The sequence below is a fragment of the Clinocottus analis genome, unplaced genomic scaffold (genome assembly GCF_023055335.1).
Source record: "Clinocottus analis isolate CAN_PGR_092001 unplaced genomic scaffold, fCliAna1.0.p SCAF_21, whole genome shotgun sequence".
NCBI classification, from domain to species: Eukaryota; Metazoa; Chordata; class Actinopteri; order Perciformes; family Cottidae; genus Clinocottus; species Clinocottus analis.
Genome location: NW_027175943.1, coordinates 1,650,458 through 1,673,596, shown reverse-complemented (window position 1 = coordinate 1,673,596; position 23,139 = coordinate 1,650,458). Strand labels below are relative to the sequence as shown.

At 45.1% G+C, this 23,139-nt stretch overlaps 1 protein-coding gene across 1 annotated transcript in view; it reads left to right on the top strand.

Annotated features, from left to right (window-relative positions):
• tnfsf10l (TNF superfamily member 10, like) overlaps nucleotides 1–23,139 on the top strand; it is a 52,086-nt gene that overhangs the window by 27,726 nt on the left and 1,221 nt on the right. Inside the window, exons 3-7 of the mRNA XM_068587687.1 lie at nucleotides 19,533–19,569; nucleotides 20,039–20,146; nucleotides 21,341–21,504; nucleotides 22,416–22,526; nucleotides 22,913–23,139. The exon at nucleotides 22,913–23,139 is cut by the window's right edge and continues 1,221 nt beyond it. Coding sequence (XP_068443788.1) covers nucleotides 19,533–19,569; nucleotides 20,039–20,146; nucleotides 21,341–21,504; nucleotides 22,416–22,526; nucleotides 22,913–23,098 — 606 coding nt within the window. The 3' untranslated portion in view covers nucleotides 23,099–23,139. The remainder of the gene's footprint in view (nucleotides 1–19,532; nucleotides 19,570–20,038; nucleotides 20,147–21,340; nucleotides 21,505–22,415; nucleotides 22,527–22,912) is intronic.

Sequence of the window (23,139 nt, the reverse complement as noted above, 5' to 3'; positions counted from 1 at the left end):
TCTCCTGACCACCAGGGGGCGACTCCTCTGGTTGTATAGAAGTCTATGCTTCATGTGTTAAAGCTGCATTCTCTCTCCTGACCACCAGGGGGCGACTCCTCTGGTTGTATAGAAGTCTATGCTTCATGTGTTAAAAAGCTGCATTCTCTCTCCTGACCACCAGGGGGCGACTCCTCTGGTTGTATAGAAGTCTATGCTTCATGTGTTAAAGCTGCATTCTCTCTCCTGACCACCAGGGGGCGACTCCTCTGGTTGTATAGAAGTCTATGCTTCATGTGTTAAAGCTGGATTCTCTCTCCTGACCACCAGGGGGCGACTCCTCTGGTTGTATAGAAGTCTATGCTTCATGTGTTAAAGCTGCATTCTCTCTCCTGACCACCAGGGGGCGACTCCTCTGGTTGTATAGAAGTCTATGCTTCACGTGTTAAAGCTACATTCTCTCTCCTGACCACCAGGGGGCGACTCCTCTGGTTGTATAGAAGTCTATATAAATGACTCTTAACAGATCTTATACACTCCAAATCAGTTGATTGAAAACACACGCTCCTTTTGCTTCTTGGTGACATTTCAAAAGGTCGCTTAAAGTTGACCTTTGTTTGAAAAACAAGGCTCGTCTCTCAGGATCGTTTTGGTTTTAAGTGAACCTTTTTGTTGCAGCTGTCGCTCAGGCGGCTGCTGCAGCAAGGTGCCGTCAAGGTCTACTGAACTAAGACACCAAACCACCAGTTTGCTCCCGATTGTGCATGTTGGGGAGGGGAAACGTCAGCCAATTTTGGACTAAAGTGGGAATGTAATGTCTTTGTGCTGAAACACTGCAGCCCCGGGGCACCTCTCCATCTGTTCGGCTTTATAAACACCTGGTGTTACTTGGCACCGAGGAGTGGGATCTGATCAGACAAGTGATTTGTGTTGCGAGACGGGAATTTCCACGCTTATTCCACGTAAAGAGTTTTTGTTACACGCAAAAATCAAAACGATCAAATAAGGGCCGAAGAAGAAATCCACACACACGCGCAGAAGCAAACAGAACATCACCGCGACGCTCTCCTGCAGGAAGTAAACACATTCCCGTTCGTGCAAATGTCAAATCAGTAAAGAAATACCGGGAACTGCAGGAAGCTGTGGTTGGAGGATCTCTCCGTCGCGTTGAGCCTTCTGAGTCACTCCGTTGATATAAGTCATCGTCTTGCAGACATAGCCAAGAGGACTTCTCCTCGCTTAGTCTGAATGTCTGGACGCTGACGGCGGTAAATCTTCGGCCCCCTCATTTCCTACAACCCCCCCGCACAAACACACACAAACCGCCGTCTGTCTTTGTTTAAGCCTCTCTTGTCCTTTTCCCTTCACTCTCTCTCTCTCTCTCTCTCTCTCTCTCCGATCTGCTTGGACGATACGATCGGAGAGGGCTGCTTGCACGCCCCTGCGGTCCTCAGTGGACGGGAACAGGAATGTTCTCGTTTGTGTAAATGCTGGTGACATACCGTCCAAACAAATTCACATCCAATTACATCCCCCTGCCACCCTGATAAACACTCACACATTGTGTGAGTTTTTATCTTGTTTTCGCCTCAAACCGATCATCCTCGTGGCTCACAAGTGTACCATTTGGTTTTTTTCATCAGCTCGCGTCAGAAGGATGAAGTTCTTCAAGAGATAATAAGAACTTATTTTGGAGTCAAAAAGCCAAAATGGTGGTCGCGGACCAAGAAGGCGGCGTCTCTTTTCTTATGAAACGCTCCGGCTAAAGCACCGGAGATCCAGATTTTAAACGGTGACACCGATCTTATCCTTTTTCTTTTTCATGCAGATGAACAATAAAATCTCCGATAATGTTTAACTGTTCACAACCCACCAAAAATCCAGCCCTACTTTCCGGCTAAAGGTCATTTTGTATTATTTATTAGCTGGAATCCAATCAGCTGACGCCTTGGAGACCGCTAATCTTCCTCACGGTCCACAAAAAGGACAAGATCTATCTAATACATTACATAAAAACATAATTAAAATAGAAACCTAATATAATCTGCTCATTGGACGACTTGTCCAAAGGACCAGGAGTCTGCAAAAGGTCAGAGGTCAGTGGCGTCAGGTGAGCCGCTACCTGGTTTCTAAATGACATCATATGTGGAGGTAGTGAGTTCCAAGCTATTGCTAAACGGTAGATAACCGTGCGTTTGAGGAAGGTTTGACCCGAGCTCGCATTCCTTCTGCACGTGTCGAGTCCCCTTGTTGAAGAAACACCCGAGTGATCCGACTGAAGACTGAACTTTCTAAAAAAAACAAACACGTGAAGGGTGTTCCGGTTTAACTTCAACCCGAGAACCATGACAGCCGAGCGCGCATAAAAGGGCGGAGGACATTTTTCCTTTACGTCCGTTTCATAAGACGCACGTGCGTTGTCGAACTCAAACCTCACCCAGGAGCAATCAAAGCGTTCGCAGCCTAAAATGCACATAAATTTACTAAATGAGAGCTACCGTGTGTCTTCATTGAAGCAGGCAACCGTGGCAGCCGGCCACTGATAAGCCGGCTGCCGCTTGTGCATCAGCGTTACCTCTCGGAGGGAGTTTTTTTTTTTTTTTTTTTTTGGCTAAACGATTTATTTGCTAAGTCTTGTAACTCACGTTGTCTGGATTTGCTTTGGACTTGGCTGTGAGCTGGCATTCCTTGGCCGGGTTCCTGGCATCTGACCACCGTAGGAGCGAACCCCCCCCCCCCCCACCCGCTCGATGGGATGGATCCTGCAGCTGAAACGCTCTCACATTGAAGGGGTGGGGGCTCCTTTAGCCCTGATGCTGGACCACAGGGCATCGCTCCAAAGCCCCGCCCCCAATTTGGAGTGATGCCCTGTGGTCAATCAACCTCTCCAGCGATTTGTTTTCATCTCATTTTGCTGTTGGTAAGACTTCCAAGATTTGATCCTGAGCTAAAAGGGTAAGCTAACCACCTCCGAGCCCCCCGCCCGCGACCTCCTGTGTATTAGCTTACATTTGGGTCACGGAGGGTAACCGGCGGTTTCTCCAGGAGTTCATCAATCAGCGTGAACGTCGACCAGAAGGGTCACCGGCATGAAAGAAGAAGCATTCCTGAGGACAAACACGGGCTCGGGTCTAAGCAAAGCCACTTGCGGAGGCGTGTCGGTTGCAGCTTGTTGGTCTCCAGAAAGAAAACCAGCTGTTGCCGCGAACAGGTGCTCCGAAAAGCTACTGGAAGCCACTGGATCCAACTTATCTCTTCTCCAAATCAGTGGGACTATTTTTTGGACTTGTCGCGCTCGCATTGGCCACTGGTTCTGGTTAAAGGTATCTGACGAATCTACCATACTGCCCACATGAAGGCAATAAAGCTTCGGTAATGGGTTTGGGAAAACAGTCCATCGGGTCCAAAACAGATGCTTGGATTTGGTTCAATGGGGAATTTATATGATGCGGTCCGAATGCACGCGAGCCGGATTCTCTCACGCTGTCACTTGATTACGCAGAACTCAGAGCGCCGAGTGATGCTTTCATGTCCGAAAAAAACACAATGGTTTGGACCAATCGGCGACCTGCAGGCAGCTAGGGGCGGGGCTTAGGTTTATGTGCGTGTGTGTGTGTAGCAACAGTTTGTTATCAACAACAATGGCGGCTCCTGAAGAGGTTAGCGTAGCGGCCGCTGTCGCGTCAGTTGTATCCGATGTCATTGAAATAAGAACGACGGACGACACCGAACGATCTTCTCCCGACCGGCTTCGGAAAGATTTTGATTGACAGATGGTTCATCCAATCACCCGCAAACCTTTTCGCTCAACTTTTTCTCAGATGTTCCCCGTTATTTTTTAAAAATTGTTCATGACAGTACGACTGTGAGAAGGGCCGAGTACTAAAAATGAGTTGGAGACAACACAAATGAAAAAGTAATGAAGACAGATGAAGTAAAAAGAAGAGGAGCATCCGTGGAGTTTATCTCCTGGAGATTATTATAAATGCATGTTGGCCCTCGCATGCAGATTCCTCTGCACGCACAAACTGCCCTCGGCGGGATCAGCGAGCGAGCGATGACAGTAATGATGTGACGAATGCGCTCGTGAGAGGCTGAAGACGACGAGGACGCTGACGAAATGGACCCGGAGTGATGGATGGGAGTGAGACGTGCAGGTCAGAGGTCGCCGAACTGGATGATTAATAGAAACGCTTAATGAAAGAGAGAGGGCAAAAAGAAGAAGAGGAAGAGAGAAGGAGAAGAAGCCCAGCTGGACAGGAACAAATAGAAGATGGAGGAGATGAGAGACGTGGAGGGAGAAAAGGGGAAGACGTAGAGATGCGAGGAAAAGAGCAGAAAAAGGTATCAGGATAAAGTTTGAATCAGACAACAATGGAGGAAATAGGATGGAAAAGATTGTAAGAGAGGTATAACTGGTAGTATCACATGTTTTAGATTATTAATCCTCACAGCACATGAGATGTCCTGAACCGGCTGTTTCCACAGCATTTCTTTAACGTATATAAAGATCCTCAAAGTCTCTTTTCGCCCCTCTCTCGCTGCACAAATGCTCCTCCTTGCATCGCACGGCGGTACTGCCGGACGTCCCAGAGAATCAAACCCAGGAGACGCAAAACTGTGAAAATAGTACAGTTTGTCCACCAAAAGAAATAGAAATACAGCCCACATAAAACCTTCAATGTACATTCACGTGTCCGTCTGCACTTGGAGAGTCCAGAGGAGAGACAAAGAGGAATTTCGCACTAAAACCTCCAGAGCGACGTGGCCTCCTCGTATAAAGACACATGGTGGAGAAGAAGTAGACAGATGAGAGAAGAGGAATAAACTACAGAACGAAATGTCTCCAATGAGGTTTTAATTATACAAGTTATATTTTAAAAAAACACCACACAGGTGACTAAAAGCTAATTGACGACACATTATAAAGCATTTAAATAGAGTTTCTATTTTGAAGCCATCGGTTTCAGGTCATTTCATTTCGTTGTAAAACCGGCAAATTATATTTAATTTGTCACGGCGAACAATTAGTTAGCTTATTTTCTTTGGCGTCATCGTCACCGATTTTAAAGACGTTCCCGAAACCCGGTCGGCGAGTTACCGAAGAAATAAAAGAAAAGAAAAGAAGCTGCGACTTTCTACGAGGTGAAAATCTATTTATTAACACGTCACATGCTTTTTATTTAATGGTCGGCGATAAACTCAGGTATAAAAGGATTTTAAGTTGAAGTCGTTGAAAAACAACCTGAAAGAAGCCGTCTGCTTCGGGCCTCGCCGTCTGGAGGTCTTTTGATCTTCTACGAGCTTGTTTGACATATATGAGCACATGAATCACATGCGCGGGTATGAGAGGGTTTGCGTTTTAGCCGCCAGCTTTTTTTTATTTGCTGGTATCACGAGCACTTGACCAGCAGATGAAATTATATTTGACAGCCAAAACACCACTGGGCGAAAAAAGAAGGGCAAGAAAAAGGCAAATTAATACATTAATAGCGTCTTAGAGGTCACACGGCATTCGTCTTTATAATAAACGGCGCCAAAAAAACTTTGGCGTGAACTCACATCATTTAAATGTTTGGTTTTGCCTCCATTGGGATTTTAATCTGAGACAAAAGTTCATAAATTGGGATAATATCTCGTCCACTCGCTCTTTCCTCTGTAAACGTGAAACTAACAAAGTGACAAACTTGCGATGTGTTTAATGTTTGTGTTTCATATTCAAAGAGGCTTCTTTTTTTTATTAAATGTATTATTTCTTTTGACTAAAAGCTAAACGCTAACACGTGGATCGGCGCACAAGATTTCGTTAGCTAAAAACATGCTGTGCGTTCCCGCGATGTTTTTTTCGATAACTTTGGACTTTTAAAATGACGAGACAATGGAAAACTGTGATTTTTCTCATGTCTTTGAAACGTGATTACACGTATTTAAAAACCAAGAGATAATCCGGATATGCTAATCAGAATAAGGTTTAGATGCAGTGAGGTGTTAGCATCCACACAGGATGACAAATGTCATCAATATCGTTGTTTTCGGTTATTAAGTGGCCTTTTAAAAACATGTCAGGCTGTTCTAAATGGCCTGGAAACCTGGAATATTAATGGTACTCAGACCAGAGTTAACTTCCTGTCTCGTGACCCGCTGCCGGCGGTTCAAGAGCCGGCTCCGTAACATCCACACCTGCTGAGACGGCCGATACATCAGCGGCCGGCTTCCAGTTTGCGGTGACAGATAACGGGGTCAGGAGTTAACACGTCCTCCAAGCGTCGCTCCATCAAATGCCCCAGGCGTGTGTGTGTGCGTGTGTGTGTGTCTTTAGCATCGGTCATACAGGCTGTTAGGAAGACCAGGACCACGGGAGGTTGGACCCAGAGTCTTTACTCTAGACGTTCGTACCATCAAATGACACACTGGCACAAGACAGAGGGTAGACACAGACTAAATACACAAGGGAACGAGACACAGGTGGAAACAATGAGGGCGGGGCTTGCAATCACACATGAGGCTGGCACAGGAGGGGGGAGGAGTCTGAGGTGGCGGTCGGTCCGCTTTGATTTTTTTTCCAACCATTTCGTAGCTTTTCTTTCTTTATTTATATGGTATATATATATAAATAAATATATGTATATATATAGATATGGTTTTACCACATGTACTGCAGATAGCTGAACGTGTCCAAATGGTTTGATGGTTGAATTCAAAATTACTATTTTGTTTGAAGAAGAGTGATTTCCCCCTTCCTCAGGTACAGATCAAAAAGTTGAAGAAGTCATTTTTTACACAACTTTCTTGTCCATGCATTGCCGTGTGGAGACGTCCGTGTTTCACCAGCTGAATGCGATCAACTATAAAAAGTGAGAACAATTCAGTTTCAAGGTTAACTCTCAGTCCTGTCAGGCAGACGAAGACCATGCGATGGGGTTGAAAGCTCCTTAAAAGGAGCCAGCAAGTGGACCTTGAGTTTATTTTGTCCAACTGTTCCTTTGAGGTTAATCTGGGACTCTTGACTAAAACGGTACAACTCTACAATAGATTTTCAGAATATAACAATGATAATTAAAAGAGGAAACAATAAGTTGTTCTTATCTGTATTTTAGACTCCAAAAACAGGTTGCTTTCCTTAAAGCTCCTCGGGCCTTGATTGGTCTCACGCAGAAACATCGTGCGCGGCGTATCTTTAAATCATCTCCGTGTCAAAGCAGTGACGTTACAGCAAATATTTGGCTTTCGACCGCTGATGCAAAGCAGCTGCTCTGACATCAGCGGTCAGGGTGTGGACGGACTCGCGGCTTCAAAGGGAGCAGCGGACCAATGCGTGTCGGGGTTCGATTGCCCCTCGAAGCAAAAATGATGCAACGCAATGACGGGAGGCCTTTGGGACGGGCGGCGGCTTGAGAGGAGTCTTGTTGTCTCTTGTTTGTTATGTGAGAGACCTTTGTGTTAAAGGACCAGGGCCAAAATAGTTCTTTTATTGGCGGAGAATTATCTACCGATAATGAAAGAGAGCAAATGGAGTGCACTGATCCTGATACTGATCGTGATTCTGCAGTTGTGTAACAAAAGTCATGGGTTCGGCAGGTGAGGGCTGAAACTGAAAGGATCCTTTAAATTCTTTGCATCGTTCAATGGATGAATCAGTAAGAGCAGTCATTTAAAAATCAATGAACAATCGTCTAGTGATTAAACAGTAGCTTTCTGTCACGCATGTCCTGCAGTCAACCCAGTTTTTGCTTTCAAAGAAAAACACTGGTTTGACTGTGTGGAGCACATGGAGACAATGGTGTCCGTTGCTTCTCCATCCAGCTTCTGTTTGAGACCTTCTACGTCATTGCGAGACGCTCGGAGCAGCTGACGGAGCAGGAAAGTCCCCGTTGCGGTGGTTGGGGACGGAGAGGTCGGATGAGGCAAACAAACATGGGACTTTCACCCCGGGGACCAGCATGTGAGTCCTGAGTAAAACCAATTCAATGTTCACTCGTTCCACCTCCGTTCTGTTCAGCATCCCGTGCACTCGCGAACGCCATTCGCGTAAAAAAAATAAAAGTTTATTTCCCTCAACCAATGAACGTCCATTTTGTCGACATATCTGGACAGAAGGAAGCTCACAAAAGTCTTGTTTTTAACAGAAATGTCGTCTTTTGGGGGGGAAGGAGCTTGAAAAACGACTCAGAGCAGCTGACGCAGCAGGAAAGTCCCCATTGGGGTGGTTGGGGACGGGGAGGTCGGATGAGGCAAACAAATACGGGACTTTCACCCCGGAGACCAGCATGTAAGTCCTGAGTAACGCCAAGTCAACGTTCACTTGTTTGAGCTTCGTTCTGTTCAGCATCCTGTGCACTCGCGAACGCAATTTCCGAAAAATGTAACGCATGAAAAATTACACATTTTCAGTCGAATGAGGCCAAAACGACGGAAAGGATCAGGCCACCGTTATTCTTCGTTATCGTCAACGTATCCCATGAAACGATATAAAAAGCAACGCTTACGTTAGTACATTTGTCTCGAACAAAGCCTCGGATTGATACACAACTGGTGATTATTTGGATTTGCGAGTACGTATGTTGCACAATCGATGATCTCATAATGTGAGAAGATGTATTTTTAAATAGTTTTTGGACAACAGACTCCTGTGTTGAAAGACTTAATCAACGGAGATGTTTGGTAAGGCGAGGACAAGGTCACAGTCAAGGGTATCGGGGGTCTGAAAGAGAAACTATGAAACTATGCCTGACCAAAATTTATCAAAAAGGTCACACCGCACTCTCGCTGGAGTGATGACTTACGGCGACGAACACGTGCCGGAGGAACAAGTCGGCCTCTTGTTCCGCCCGACAGTCGGCCATTCAAAAGCAAATGTCAGTCACTGAGCACACGCAGAGAAGGGCGGGGTCCTGTTGTGTGAAGATTTCCAGCCGATACACAAACACAAAAGGCCTCTTGTGTGCGTTGGTGTGTCGACCACCAAGCCCGTCCTCGTTCATCCCTCAGGCCCAGTTCCTGTGCAGCAGAAGCGCATACTTTCTGAAGCTTCCTCGGCACCGTCCAAAACCCCGAAAAAGGGAGCGCTAAACAACTCGGTCGCCTGTTTTTCAGCTCGCGTTCACACGCGCTGAGCATTCCCAGTGTGTGTTTTCTTTCCTTCCTTAAGTGGGATTATAAAGCGAGCGTTCGGCATTCCTGCGGCACCTGTGCACAAGCTTCACCTGGCGCTGACTCCGGCTTCAAGCCCGATGTGACGCCGCTTCTCCACATCAACGCCCCACAGGGTTCTGCTGGTTTGGACGGATGGAAACGTACCAACAGAAGCCAGACGTTGTGGGATTTATGTCTCTCTCTCTCTCCTTTCTCATGCTGGCCTTCACACTTTCATCTTTATCTCTCGTATGAACTCCGATGTTGCCTTTCATTACGACACACCTGCTCACGCACACGCGTGTGCAGTATTTCTTCATACAGGGGTAAACGCTTGAGTGATGCGTCGAGTTTTCTTGGCGGCTTGGGAGACGATAAAAAAAACCAAGACCATAGGAACGTTCAAACTTGTCATTATAAAACAAGTGAATAAAGATGGAAGACGCGCCGGCTGTGGTTGCGCTCTTGTCGGAGATGAGATCTCGCTCGCATTGGGATCCGATCAGCCGGAACCACAAGTGGCCTCGGCTCCCGTTGAGCTCGGATCTCAGTGAGGAGTGGTGTGGACAGCACGCGGGGCTGCGATCCAGACGTAGGACTCCATCATCTCGCCCACACGGGAAGAGAGGCTTGACTTTCTGATGAAAACCCAACGTTTTCTCAACAATGGAGGATTTTTATTGGAAAAATCGTCCGCTCCTTTGACCACAAAACATCTCTGTCTGATCACAAGTTGCAAAAGACGAGAGCGAAACCTCGAGCCGTGACGCCTGGTGTGGACTCCAGGGATGCTCATCGCTGTCCGCTCACAGCTTCACACATTTTTGGGTGTGAAATACCAGATTTACTATCTGATTGTTCTAATGGAAAAGACAACTGTGGGAACGCTCTTTAAAGAAGTTTTATTGAGGGAAACGTCTTGTTGGGAATCTCCAAAAGAATCAAAATGATCACGTCAATGGTGGAATGTATTGAAAGACTTTATTGAATTGGGGTGGACACTTGGTTTTATGTTATTTTTGTGTCAAATGATGTTTGTTGTACCGTAAATGTGTGAAAAGTTGATTGACAGAAGAAAAGAAGAAACTAATTCTTGTGTTGGAACCAACAAAAAAGAATCAGATCTTTTGATAGCCGGTGTTTTGTGTTATATGTGGAAAGACGGCCCGCCTGTCATTAACCATGTCATCCGTGTCCTCGTGCCTCTTTGTTGTAGGAATCATCCAGATGTTATACATGTCGCGGCTTATTATTTGACATTTTGGTCAAAGTTGTTCCCTCTTCTTTCATCTCCGACGTCACCGCCTCTCATTTCCAATTCATGTTCCTTCACCCTTTATTCAACCGTTGCAAAGTTGTTTGAGACATTTCCACCCGGAAGAGAAAGAAAAAGCAACACGCGAGATTACAAATAGTTGCAGGGCAAGAAGAAACTAAATGTGCTCAAAAGTGTCGGCGCGAGAGGCGGAAACAGAATAAAGAGCGATAAAATAATTGTGTTTCTTGTGTAATCACTTTTAACGCACTCTGGACCCGAGATTGTTTATCTTCCAGGAGATCATTAGCGCCGCCGCGCCGTCTACTTTCATTCCACCTCTTCTGCACAAGCACGAGCGCCGAACTCTGGGTCTAAAAAAACGGGCCGTGAACCCTTACAAGGCCGCAGAACCTCGTGGGATCCGCACATCAGCACACGAGGCCTCAACCGACCAAATGCGGCCGCTCCGGGGCGGTTCTGGCTTCCGGCCTCGGCTGGAAAACACCCGACGGTGGTTCTGTTGGCACGAACAGGCCCAACACTGTCTTTATTAAAACAAGGGGGGGGGTTTGGGTTCGGGGGGCTTTAAAATGTGACATTTCAAAGTCACGGTTCCATAAAGTCCATTACCACGATCAAAGTGTGTTTTCCCCGCGTACAAAGGCTGGTATTGAGTTCTGATCCGAGGGGGGAAAAGCCCCCGCTGAGCGCTTCTGTGAATCCTTAAATTGTCTTTCTGTGTCGTCTCATCTCTCGGACACGTCAGCGCCTCCACTCTGCTTTTTTTGTATATATGAGTGTGTGTGTGTGTGTGTGTGTGTTATTTATAGCAGAGAGATTCTGCGGCCCAGAGCCTGTCAGCACCAAACCGGCACAAACACCGGCCGAGAGATAAAGAGCGAATGAACGAGTCCTGGAAGCAGAACGGCTGAGTCAGCAGCTTCGGTCCAAACAAACCGTGCAAATCTTCTTCTTCTTCTTCTTCTTCTTCTTCTTCTTCTTCTTCTTCATGTGGAGATCAGAAAGTTTATTAGATTTACTTTTTCTCTTTAAGTTTTCTTATGATACCACATTTTTATTTTATTGTTATTTTATTTTATTACATGGAGAACCTTAATATTCACACATTTCTACATACAAATCTTTTCAAAAGCTGTGAACCCTCTGCGCACACACACACACACACACGCACACACACACACACACACACACACACACACACACACACACACACACACACACAGAAAGAGAGAGAAGCAGGCAGGGCGACCAGCACCACCCAGGAAGTGACTTTAATGCTGCAGAGCTGATGTTTGTTAAACTCCATGGAGTACTATATAAAGTACTTTATGAAGTACTTCATAATGTACTTTGTAAAGTACTGTATGAAGTACTTCTCCACTGCATTTAGTTTTTATAGACTTTACAGTTCTGCTTCGTCTCAAAGTGAATCTACAAAACATCAAAGTTTTAGAAACGACTCGTATTGTCACAGCTGGAAAGAGTAATGTGCACTGTGTGTGTGTGTGTGTGTGTGTGTGTGTGTGGTGTGTTGCCGTCCACCTTGTTCAGCTTTACAATCTAAATAACGACAACAATTCCCCGAAGCTTCTTCCTCTCTCCTCTGTAACGTTGGAGGCTTCGGTGGGAGTCGTGTGCGTCTTCATTCACTCTTTAAACTCTTTAAGTAGTTGTGTTGCTTAAACCTCACTAAGTTGTGTTTTCCTCACGCGCGCGCGCACGCCGTTCCTGCAGTCCGAGTTTGTGCCGAGTCAGCACTAAACCCACGCGGTTCACAGAGCTAATAAAACCCACCGAGGTCGCGAGGACACGACGGCGATCGAGGAAACGCGGCCTCGCCTGCAGCAGGAAGCGTTGGATTTCTCCGCCGCGCACCAGGAAGTCATGGAGGAGTTTTCTTTTCCCGGGAACTTTTACAAGCTGCCGAGAGCCGCGCGGAACTTTTTAAACAATTTAGCGGGAGTCTCGTAGCGTTAGCTTGGCGTTAGCGGCACAATCGCGGCGTTCACTTTGACCGCGACGCCGACGGGAACTGAGAAAACAAAAACTCACATTCTTCACCCTCTTGAGTTCTGCATCATTACTTTGTCCCACAGAAAGCAGCTGGCGTTCAAGCGTCACGCGCCCGTTAGCTTCGTTATGACCTTCCCTTACAGGTATGTGCATTGTCACTGTCTCGTATGAAGCGAAACTTAGAAACGGAAAAACAACCTTTGTGCCGTTTGTGTCCCGACAGACAGAAGATTAACGCTGACGTCCGCTGTGGAGGAACTCCCCCTGTCCGCCGACGCCGTAGTGTTGTGAACAATACAGAAAGAAACACAAACAAACACACAGGAGGTGCGCCTGTGTGTGAAGAGTTTTGGCTAAAAATCGATCGAGAGACAAAGAGCCGAGTTAATAAACCCAAAGTCTGCAGGAAACCGGCCTCCAGAAAGAAAATAAAAAGGGGTTTGATATCAATCTGCTTCCTCGGCCGTAAACAACACTCGTCTGGCAGGAAACTCCCACAGCAAACAGGTCGGGTATCAGCGGCTGGCATCGGGGCGGCTTACTGGTGCGTTACCTGTCGTAAAACCTTTAATCACAGTCTCACACACACACACACACACACTCACACACATCTTGCATTTTATGTGGGGCAATTATGGTTTCAGAGTTGTTTATTGATTAGTGAAACGAGAGGAAAAAGAGAGAGAGAGCCGTGACTGTCGGCACGTTAGCATAGCAGCAGGTCTGCGCTGGTGTTTTTGATCAACAGTGTCTACAAGCGCACGACCTCAAAAACTAGTCCAGACCCCGTCGACCGGCCCAGACCAGGGCAGAGAGTCAAGACCAGGACCTTGAGGGGTCGAGATCTTGAGTCTTGAGTCGAGAGGTCGAGACCGAGTTGAGAGCAAGACTTTGAGGGTTTGAGACCGGATCGAAACCAAGACTTTAAGGTGTCAAGACCGACTTAGAGGGTTAGAGTTCTTGAGTTGAGACCAAGACTTTGAGAGGTCATGACCGAGTCACGATCAAGACTTCGAGGGTTTGAGACCAAGACTTTGAGAGGTCGAGACCGAGTTGAGTGCAAGACTCTGGGGGGTCGAGATCTTGAGTTGAGACCAAGACTTTTATAAGTCGAGCCTTGGTTGTGACCGAGACTTTGAGGGAATCTGGACTCAGGACTAAGACTTTGAGGGTTTGAGACCGGGTTCGAGATCTTTACTCAAGACCCGTCTCTTCTGGTCTTGAGTCCTCTTCCGAGACTTTCAAAACGTGGTTTTGAAACCGGTCTCTAGAGACCACAGCACCGGCACCCTTCAGACTTTTGTTTTTCTTACTTCAACAGTGTAAAAGTTTTAACAACTAAACCAGGGAGAGCGTCGTCACAGTCTCCAGTCGAGTCCGGCGTGATGCTGAACACACAACGAACGACACCGGTGCAGACGTGTGCGTGGTTTATTGTCCAGGGTCTTACCCCGTCTAGCATCAATGACTGGTCCGGCTCGGGGGATTTTTTTTTGTGTGAAAGGGAAAGATTGTTGACGCAAAGGCGTTTGGTTTAAATTAAGCCAAATATGCTGAGAACCCTTCAACTAAACCTCTTAATTTGTGGAGCTGTTGCCATTTTTTTTCCGTCCTTTTTTTTAAAAACATTTATGAGGACCGAGAAGAGCCGCAGAGCTAACGGCACATTCCTTTCCCCCCCCCAAAAAATCCACATACCAATCTGTCTTTTAATCAACGTTTGAGTAAGTTATTAATCGTCGACCCGCGACGTTTCACCATCAGACGCACAAACACGCAGGTATTTCCTCTCCATCTGAAGTTTTCCTGCACGACAATGCAAAAAACTGGACATTACACACACAGAGAGGAATGAAGGGCCTCTTAGATCTGATAAATGTTGATAAGTTTGTCGCCGCAGCTCAAAGAACTACACACTCAAAGACACACACACACACTGCCCGTCCAGGCCTGTCGGGGTCGGGCAGCATATTAAAGTATTGGGTTGCAGCTACCGCTAATCTGCAGAAGAAACGCTCCTTCATGTGCATACTTGTCCCTCTTTTCCTCTCAATCCTCTCTTTCAGTCCTCCTCTTCCTCTTTTTTCTCCTCATCCTCGTCCACTATGACTCTCCTCTGTTTCCACAACTTTTTTTTTAATCCTCCTCTTCTCTCGTTTCCTCATAATCGTCCGTCATCTTTCTCTCTCTGGTTTTCTCTGACTTTTTTTTTTTTTTTTTCAAACTTCTGATTTTTGGCACGGCGGCCTCAAAATATATTTCAAAGTTTAGACACAAAGGCAAAAAAAAATTAAAAGTTTGTCTCGATCCATCTGTGACGCCTGACGTCCAGTCTTTTGATTTCAATAATTTTATTTGGGGTTCATTTTATTTATATAGCAAACCGAGTTTGCACCAAAACGAACATATAAGTAAAATAAATATTTCTGATAGATGATAGAAGTTTAAACACACTCGTCTGGAGTATTGTGCAAGACTTAAAATCATTGACAGTACCAAGACTCTGTTGAGTTGCATTGTGGGAGGTGTCGGCTCCATTTACGGAGCAATTTCTTGAGGACTAACAGTCAGATTATCACAAGCCTTTACTGCTTCTACATTTTTAAAAAATAAATAAAATGAGTCTCTTTAAAGTTTCCCATCTTGCAGCTTTGGTGCTGCATCACCTGCTGCGACATCTGCGCTGTGGAGAGAGCACGAGATGCCAAAGAGGACTTTTTTTAAGGATTCACTCACGCCGTCTTCTTGTAGAGCAACCGCTCGTTTTCCCCTCCTGCTTCTCTGATTTATCCCTTTTTTTCGTCTTCTTTCACCCCCGCCCTTTTGGCTGCAGGCAACGTGTGATGAAATCTGACTATTTCTGTCTTGTCTGTCGTTGTTCTAACCCGGGGGAAAGTGGAGAGAGTTCAGGCTTTATTTGCTGTTGGTGTTTTTGCAGCTGGAGAAGTTTTGAAGCTTTGTGGCGTTACAGGCTGCACACACACACACACACACACACACACACACTGACGGTACACACACACACAGTTAAGGTCACGCTGGCAGTGAACTCGTCAGAGGCTGCAGGATGATTTACTGGAAACTAAAGCGTCCCACTTAACGAGGCCAGGAGCGACGTCCTTGAGAGAAAGCACCACGTGACCCTCGTTAGGGGCAAAGCTCAACAACACATAAATATGACTTACTTCCTGGTAGCGGAGCGCCCGGAGGGATTAACCACTATTTATCACTATTTATCACTATTTATCGTCCTGGCCGATGGTAGACGGCTTCCACTTAAGCACCCGTGGCGCTACGTTCACACCTGGTATGACCGCGGTGGGGCCCTCAGCGTTTATTATCATCTCATTATCGAAGAAAAATGTAATTTAAGTCGCGTTAAACGGATTGAAAAGTCCTGAGTTCATGTCAAACTTTTTAAAATGCTCGTTTCCTGAATGGAGTTTGGATTTATTGTCGTAAAATCTTCTCCGTCGACACTCCAAATAGCTTAATCTGGGTTATCGTTTCAAGCATAGACCCTCTTGAGGTGGAGCTTCAGACGCCCGCTGACGGATATTTTCCACCATTTCTCACTCGGCAACTGTCAGGTGGAGAGACTCTCAACGCCTTTTAATTTCTTAAAAACTTGTAAGATACACAAACTTTGGTATTGTTTGACGAAAAGGTCGAGAATGACGAGGCGTCAAACTGTCGCGGGAGGCTCGGAGAGAGAGGACCCGAATGCAGACGCGTGGTGAAAGAAATGAACTTTAGGATTCTGGGAAAAAAAACAAACACGGAACAAACGCCGCGGCAGGACCGTGACTACACAAGTACAGACACACACAGTACAACCCCACAAGGGGAGAGAAGCCTATGGAAGCCCATTCACGCCACACGAAAAAAAAATAATTAGGACCATAAAAAAAAAAAAAAAAATAGGAACAAAAAAAAAAAAAAAAAAAAAAAAATTTTTTTTCCATTGACGGAAATAAAAAAAAACATTTAAGCAATACGTTATTTCATCACTTTCGTTCTACAATACCTTCATTTTAATGTAAATATGTATTGTTCATACAACAAAACAAGTATAAGTCACAAAATAGGCAAATCTTGTTTCAATTTACAAATTCTTTTAAAACGGGTTTTGTTTTTTTCGTTGCTTTTCTTAAAGTCAGCTGGAAAAAAAGACAAAAAAAAATTTTTTTTTTTTTTTTAGTTCTAAATATTTTTTTTTTTGTCCTAATTTTTGTTGTTGTTGTTTTTGGGCCTAATTTTTTTTTAGTATTTTTTTTTTTGTGTGGCGGAAATGGGCTTCTATAGAAGACACACGGGGGCTTAAGTAGTGGAGGAGGGGGAAACAATCAGGGACAGACAATCACACAAGAGACAAGGGCTACAAAATAAAACAAAAACCCCAGAAAAACCCAAACCGTGACGGGATCGTGGAGGCGTGATGGCGTCATCGCTTCTGGGTGTGGAAGACACGGAGGAACGCGCACATTTCAGGGTCAAGTAAAGTAAAGAAAGGTGAAGGTTCCCCACGGGCATGCATGCCATGCGGTCCTGCTTGTGACCTTTTCTCTCCTTGGTGTCTCTTTAAAGAGAAACGCCGCAATTAAAAGAGACATTCCTTAAAATGGGGGGTTTTTTTGCAGCTTGCACTAGAAGTTCACTAGTAGTGAGTATTTGCTGGCCGAGCTGCACCTTATATAACCGCTGGAGTGAGCTATCTGGCTCACTTGACAGAACGCATGCCCAGGGAGCCATCTGGGTTGTCCCAGAAGCCACGGCAGAGTCTAAAGAAGACAGATTTACTACGAGTCCTTCTCCTTTGTTGCAGCCGAATACTGACCGCGGCAGCCAAGAGAAATACTAATGACGTGGCTCCACAAAAACCTCCAACATGGAATCCACTTGATTTAAAACAGTTCATTTACTGTAGATTTGGGTTATTATTATTATTTACATCCAATGAAGGCAAGTTCAAGAACAAGAGATTAACGCTTCCTGTTCTTTTAGTTTCAGGCTTTAATTCACCAGACAGTGGTGCTTTTGTATTTATGTTTCACGCTTTCTTGTCTCTCTGACTAACGATCCTCTCCCGGTCTATAAAGTTCTCTTTATCTCTCGGGGCAGCGTTTGACATCGTCCTCGCTGTGCAGCTGTAAGGGCCGTCGCTGCCGAGCGGGTTGCCGATGCGTGCAGAATTATTGCCCAAGCCAAACGTCCCCGGAGGGACAGTAAAGTACATCTTATCTGTTAAAGTATCTGTACGCTGTTAAGTACAAAGCACAAGAAGAAGAAGAAGAAGAAGAAGAATGTAAAGACATCCCTCCTCAGCGCCACATTATCTTGTTACGCGTTATCTCGACATGAGTGAGAAAATGTTCAGCAACACTTGTTTCCTGAAAACAGACTTTTTAAGAGTAACGTCCGTCTCACAGGAAACTAAATAGTTCAGGCAACAACACAACTTAGTTAGGTTTAGGCAACAACATTACTTAGTTAGGTTTAAGCAACATTACTTAGTTAAGTTTATGTAACATAACTTCTTTGTTAGATTTAAAACAACACAACTTAGTGAGGGCAGAATATTGACTTCATGCTGGAATCATCCAACAAGCTAAGAGGTTAAAAGATTCGACCTTTGATTACAAACGTACCGCACAAAGAACGTACCTAACCAGCTAAACCAGATGGAAATATTGCTGCTGGGATTATTACAGCTGTGGTTCTAGGTCCAAGTTGTTTCTGAGGTTTTATAATATCAGAAGATGCCGTTTGAAGACATTTGTTCTTGATCAGCTGGGGGAAAGAAATAAAATAAAACGTCAATTTATCAGGATTAAAATGAAGACTTAATGCGGCACAGCCTGAGTTTTATCTTCAGTGCGTCACGTCGAGTTATCTCATGTCCCCTTTCAGGAAATCATTTTTGCAAATTGCCACATTCGCTTTAGCTTTTTATTCGGTTCTTAACGGCTCTTTTACAGCGAGTGCGTTAATATCCCACTACGCACGACGCGTCCAGAAACACAAACCAGATGCGAAAACGGCCGGTTAGCAAAACACTGGAAGTGGACGATAACTCTGCATGACAACAGCGTTCACCTCTTGGATGTTCAGCCGGTCGGGAGTCTCTCAGGACGCCGCGGAAAAGCTTCCACCGCTGTGCGGGACATAAATTACGCGCGAGGCCTCAGCTGATTTCACTCTTTAGCCGTCCGGCGGTTTTTTCCCCCCCGTGTGAGAGTTTCGGCTTTTAAAGAAAACAGACGTGGAAACACGTCGCCCGAGAGCGCTCAGTGGGTCCCGAACGCCCTTTTTTTTTTTAGCAACCACAACCACATGGTGGGTAGAAAAAAATCTGTTGGCAATTTCGCCGTTTTTTCTCTTTAAGCGCGTGGGTCATTTTCCGGCTCTCGGGGACTTTTGGGGGGGAACGTGGGGCAGAGACGGGCGCGACACGCCCGGCGTATTGGGTTCCACTTTAAAGTATATTTAGGTATATCCACACACACACACACACACACACGCACACACACACACACGCCAAACCTCAGAGCGATCGCGTCCAATTCGAGTGTTTGACGCGAGGAGAGAGCGGGAACGCTGCCAAGGAAAACAGCCCGGTGGGAGCCGGAGGGATTGAGAATATTCATGTTTTTTTTTTTTTCTCGTGGCTTTTCAGCACATTAATCAGGGAGATTTACACCGCCGGGGGTACGGTGCCTTGCTCAAGGGACGTCAGACCGGCAACAGGTGATTGAACTCGCGACCCTTCGCTTTTGGAAGTCGGATCGGTTCGAATACAACGAGACGAGTGTGTGAACGAGGGAATAGAGACGAGACGTGAGAGAAAGAGTTCTGTTGAGTGGAAATACAAGAAAACTAAAGTGTGATTTACAAAGTGAGACGAAACAGATGAAACGGTGACGAACGCCGGAGAGGAGACGTGTGAATAAATGACCGGGAACAACAAAACTAAAAGCTTCCTCTGTGGAGGAAAACATGAGAGTTATTATTTACCACTCGAGGGGACGAACATCATCGAATCCATTTGTTTTGTTTTCTCCTGAAGGTCAAAAGGTCACCGCTGGTTGTTTTGTCTCACGTTGACGGTTTCCTGCTTTTTGTCTTTCAGGTGACGGAGAACATCATCTCCAAACAAACCTTCATAGGTGAGACTCTCTCTCACACACACACACACACACACACTCTCTCCATCTCTCTCTCTCACACACACACACACACTCTCTCTCACACTCTCACATACTCTCTCTCTCTCTCTCTTACACACTCTCTCTTACGCACTCTCGCTCTCACACACACACACACTCACTCTCTCCATCTCTCTCTCATGCACACACACACACTCTCTCAGAGTCTCTCTCTCGCTCTCACACACACACACTCTCTCGCACACACACTACCTCTCACACACTGACACCCTCACACACACACACGATGCAACAGCCACCGGTCTGGTTCCTCTGGTTCTCCTGGTTCCTGTGGTTCCTCTGGTTCTCCTGGTTCCTGTGGTTCCTCTGGTTCTCCTGGTTCCTGTGGTTCCTCTGGTTCTCCTGGTTCCTGTGGTTCCTCTGGTTCTCCTGGTTCTGACCCTGTGTTCTCCGCCCCCCCCCCCCTCAGAAGCCAGAACGATGCCGCGCTCCTTCAACACCTCGGGGTCAAAGTTCACGACCTCTGCGGCTCAGCGGCCGTCGGCTCACCTGACCCTCAGAGACACGAGCTCTCAAGGTGAGAACGTCCTCTCCGAGGTCGTCTGGAGGCGTTCCTGTTCTCCATTGGCTGTTCTAGATTAAGACGTCTCCGTGGAGCTTTATTAGGCTCCCGGCTGCTGCATTACAGCTCGTTTTATTGTGTGCGAAGCAACGAAGCCGTAAATCTGAAGATCAAAGACTGAAGAGTTTCTACTCTGTGGAGACGCTGCAGACATCTGGAGGAGCCGAGCGGCTCCACACATAGGAAATAAAAGATATAGAAACACTAATAACACTCATAACAACCACTAGTAATGAATTATGATCCTCTTGTGTACAAATAATGACGCGTAATGAATCATCTTCTAATTCATTATTTATTATTAAAGTTTGTTGATTACAAACTTCAGTTGTAAAGAAATATATAAACATCACATAAATATTTTTTATGGTTAATAATCAGTTCGTAAACTGTTTATAAACATCATGTGGCTGCTTTTGATTAACTTTCAATTGATTATTATTGATTAAAATACTTTGTTGAATTGTTAACACTTTGAAAAACATCTATAAACAATATTTAGATAGTTAAACAATATGTTTAAATATGATTTATATAATTAAACAATATGTTTAAATATGATTTATATAGTTAAAAACATCTATAAACATTATTTAGTTAAAGTTAAACAGTATGTGTGTGTGTTCGTGTGAGTGTGTGTGTGTGTGTGTGTTATCCAACTCTTTGCCGTGCGAGCTGATGGGTGTTGACAATCTGGCATCGCAGGCCGACTGATGTTATTTTAATTTGGTTGACAAAAAACAAGGATGATGTTGTGTGTGCGTGTTTGTGTGCATGTTTGTGTGTGTGTGTGTGTGTGTGTGTTTGTAGGGTGAGAAGGAAGAGAGGATGAGGTTCACACACACTCACACACACACACACACGGCCTGGATTTTTCATAAGGAAGTATAACAGAAAGAGACTTTCATGTCTAAAGAAAAATGTAAAGGAAACAATAGCGTGTCGGGCAAACCGGAGCGCGCACACACACACACACACACACACAAACACACACACACACACACACACACATTAACGATGAACACGGAGAGTAGAGAACCAGGAAGTGATGCAAACACACAAGTGAGACGTTTGTCCTGGTCCCTCGTTCACACGCTTGTCTGTTTGTTTGCTTGTTTGTTTATTTGTTTGTTTGTTTGTTCCCTGCAGGGTTGCCTCCCTACCCGATCCCCGCGGCGGGCCTCCACCAGTCCTGCCGTCACGTGGTGCGCACGTGGGCCAATCAGAGCTTCGGCGCTCACCTGCACAACATGACGCTGTCCAACGGGCGGCTGCGCGTTCCTCAGGACGGCCGCTACTACCTGTACTCCCAGGTCTGTTTGTTTGTTTGTTTGTTTGTTTCCAATGGACTCATGTGTTTGTGTTATATAGCTTATATGATGCTCCCTGTTCTTATTGTTTTTATTGCTTGTATGATGATTTAACAAAATGTTTTGTCAAGTGTCTGAGGACCACGAAAAGCGCTTCATAGATTAAATGTATTATTATTATAAATATAAATAAATATCAACTATATTTTTTCCCACCAACTACATGCACATTGCCGGATGCTCTAATCCCAAATATAGCAGCAGATTATTATTATTTGCTTTAGTTTTTTTTTAATTTCAATTAACTTTTAGTCTATAAATAAAATTAAGGACAAAATGTCCAAAGAAAGTTATTTCTTTATGAAATCAAAGAAATTCAGTTTATAATAATGATCTCAAATAGAGAAAAACTATAAAGCCACAATGCAACACAACAGACTGAAAAGGTATAGTTAGAAGCAAAAATACTCATATATTCCGATCCCTAAATTATTATTATCAATTAAATCTGATAATTAATTATAATTAATTTGGGATAAAGATAAAATAAATATGGACATCTATAATAACTTTATTTTTATTTATATAGCACTTTTACAGGATTTACAAAGAGCTTCCACAGATAATCAAAGCATAAACACAACACAAAATGGCGGCAAACAACAAAGACCATACCACGAAAGCATTGAACACGACCACACCAAACAAACAGCCAAACAAACAGTAGAAAACAAACAAATATATCAAATATACAAACAAAACCACGGGAACAAAAGAACCTCATAACAGATCATAAAATATATTCGTACTTATTGACAATCCTGACATTTCTTTTAGGATTCAAACCAAAGAGATGAAGGGGTTTGTTAGCGTGTTAGCATGTTAGCTCATCACCATACCCTCTCTGCCTGCAGGTGTATTTCCGTTACCCGTCCCCGGCGGCGAGCGACGGAGACCAGCGCAGCGCGAGCCACCAGCTGGTGCAGTGCGTCTACAAGAAGACCTCGTACCCGAGCCCCATCCAGGTACCGGTCCAATATTAGTTTAAAAACATGTTGATTTATATCAACCTGCTCGTGTTCAGGTCACACGGTACAAATAATTAAAAAAAAACATGATGTAAATCCCCTAAAACACACAAAAAAACATGTTCGGTATCAAATTAAACATAAAAATCTGAACTACAATAATATATAATCCCTATGAACAATCTCTGAACACAACTCAAACAATAAATAGGATTAGGGTGAAGGTTTAGGGTTTAGAGTTAGGGTTTAGGGTGAGAGTTAGGTTTAGAGCTTAAAGGTCACTTTTTTTCATGTCTACACCCAGATTTTCACAAAATGTTTTGGTTGTGTAAATCCGGCTTAAAGTCTTGTAAATGTGGTCTCGGTGTGTCCTCCCTCCTCAGCTCCTGAAGGGCGTGGGGACAAAGTGCTGGTCTCCGGACGCCGAGTACGCGCTGCACTCCGTCTACCAGGGCGGGCTGTTCGAGCTGCGGGCCGGCGACGAGCTCTTCGTGTCCGTCTCGTCCCCGACCATGGTCAACGCCGACGACTCCTCCAGCTACTTCGGCGCCTTCCGCCTGGACCTCTGAGAGGAGGAGGAGGAGGGTGGGGGAGGGGGAAGGACGGCACG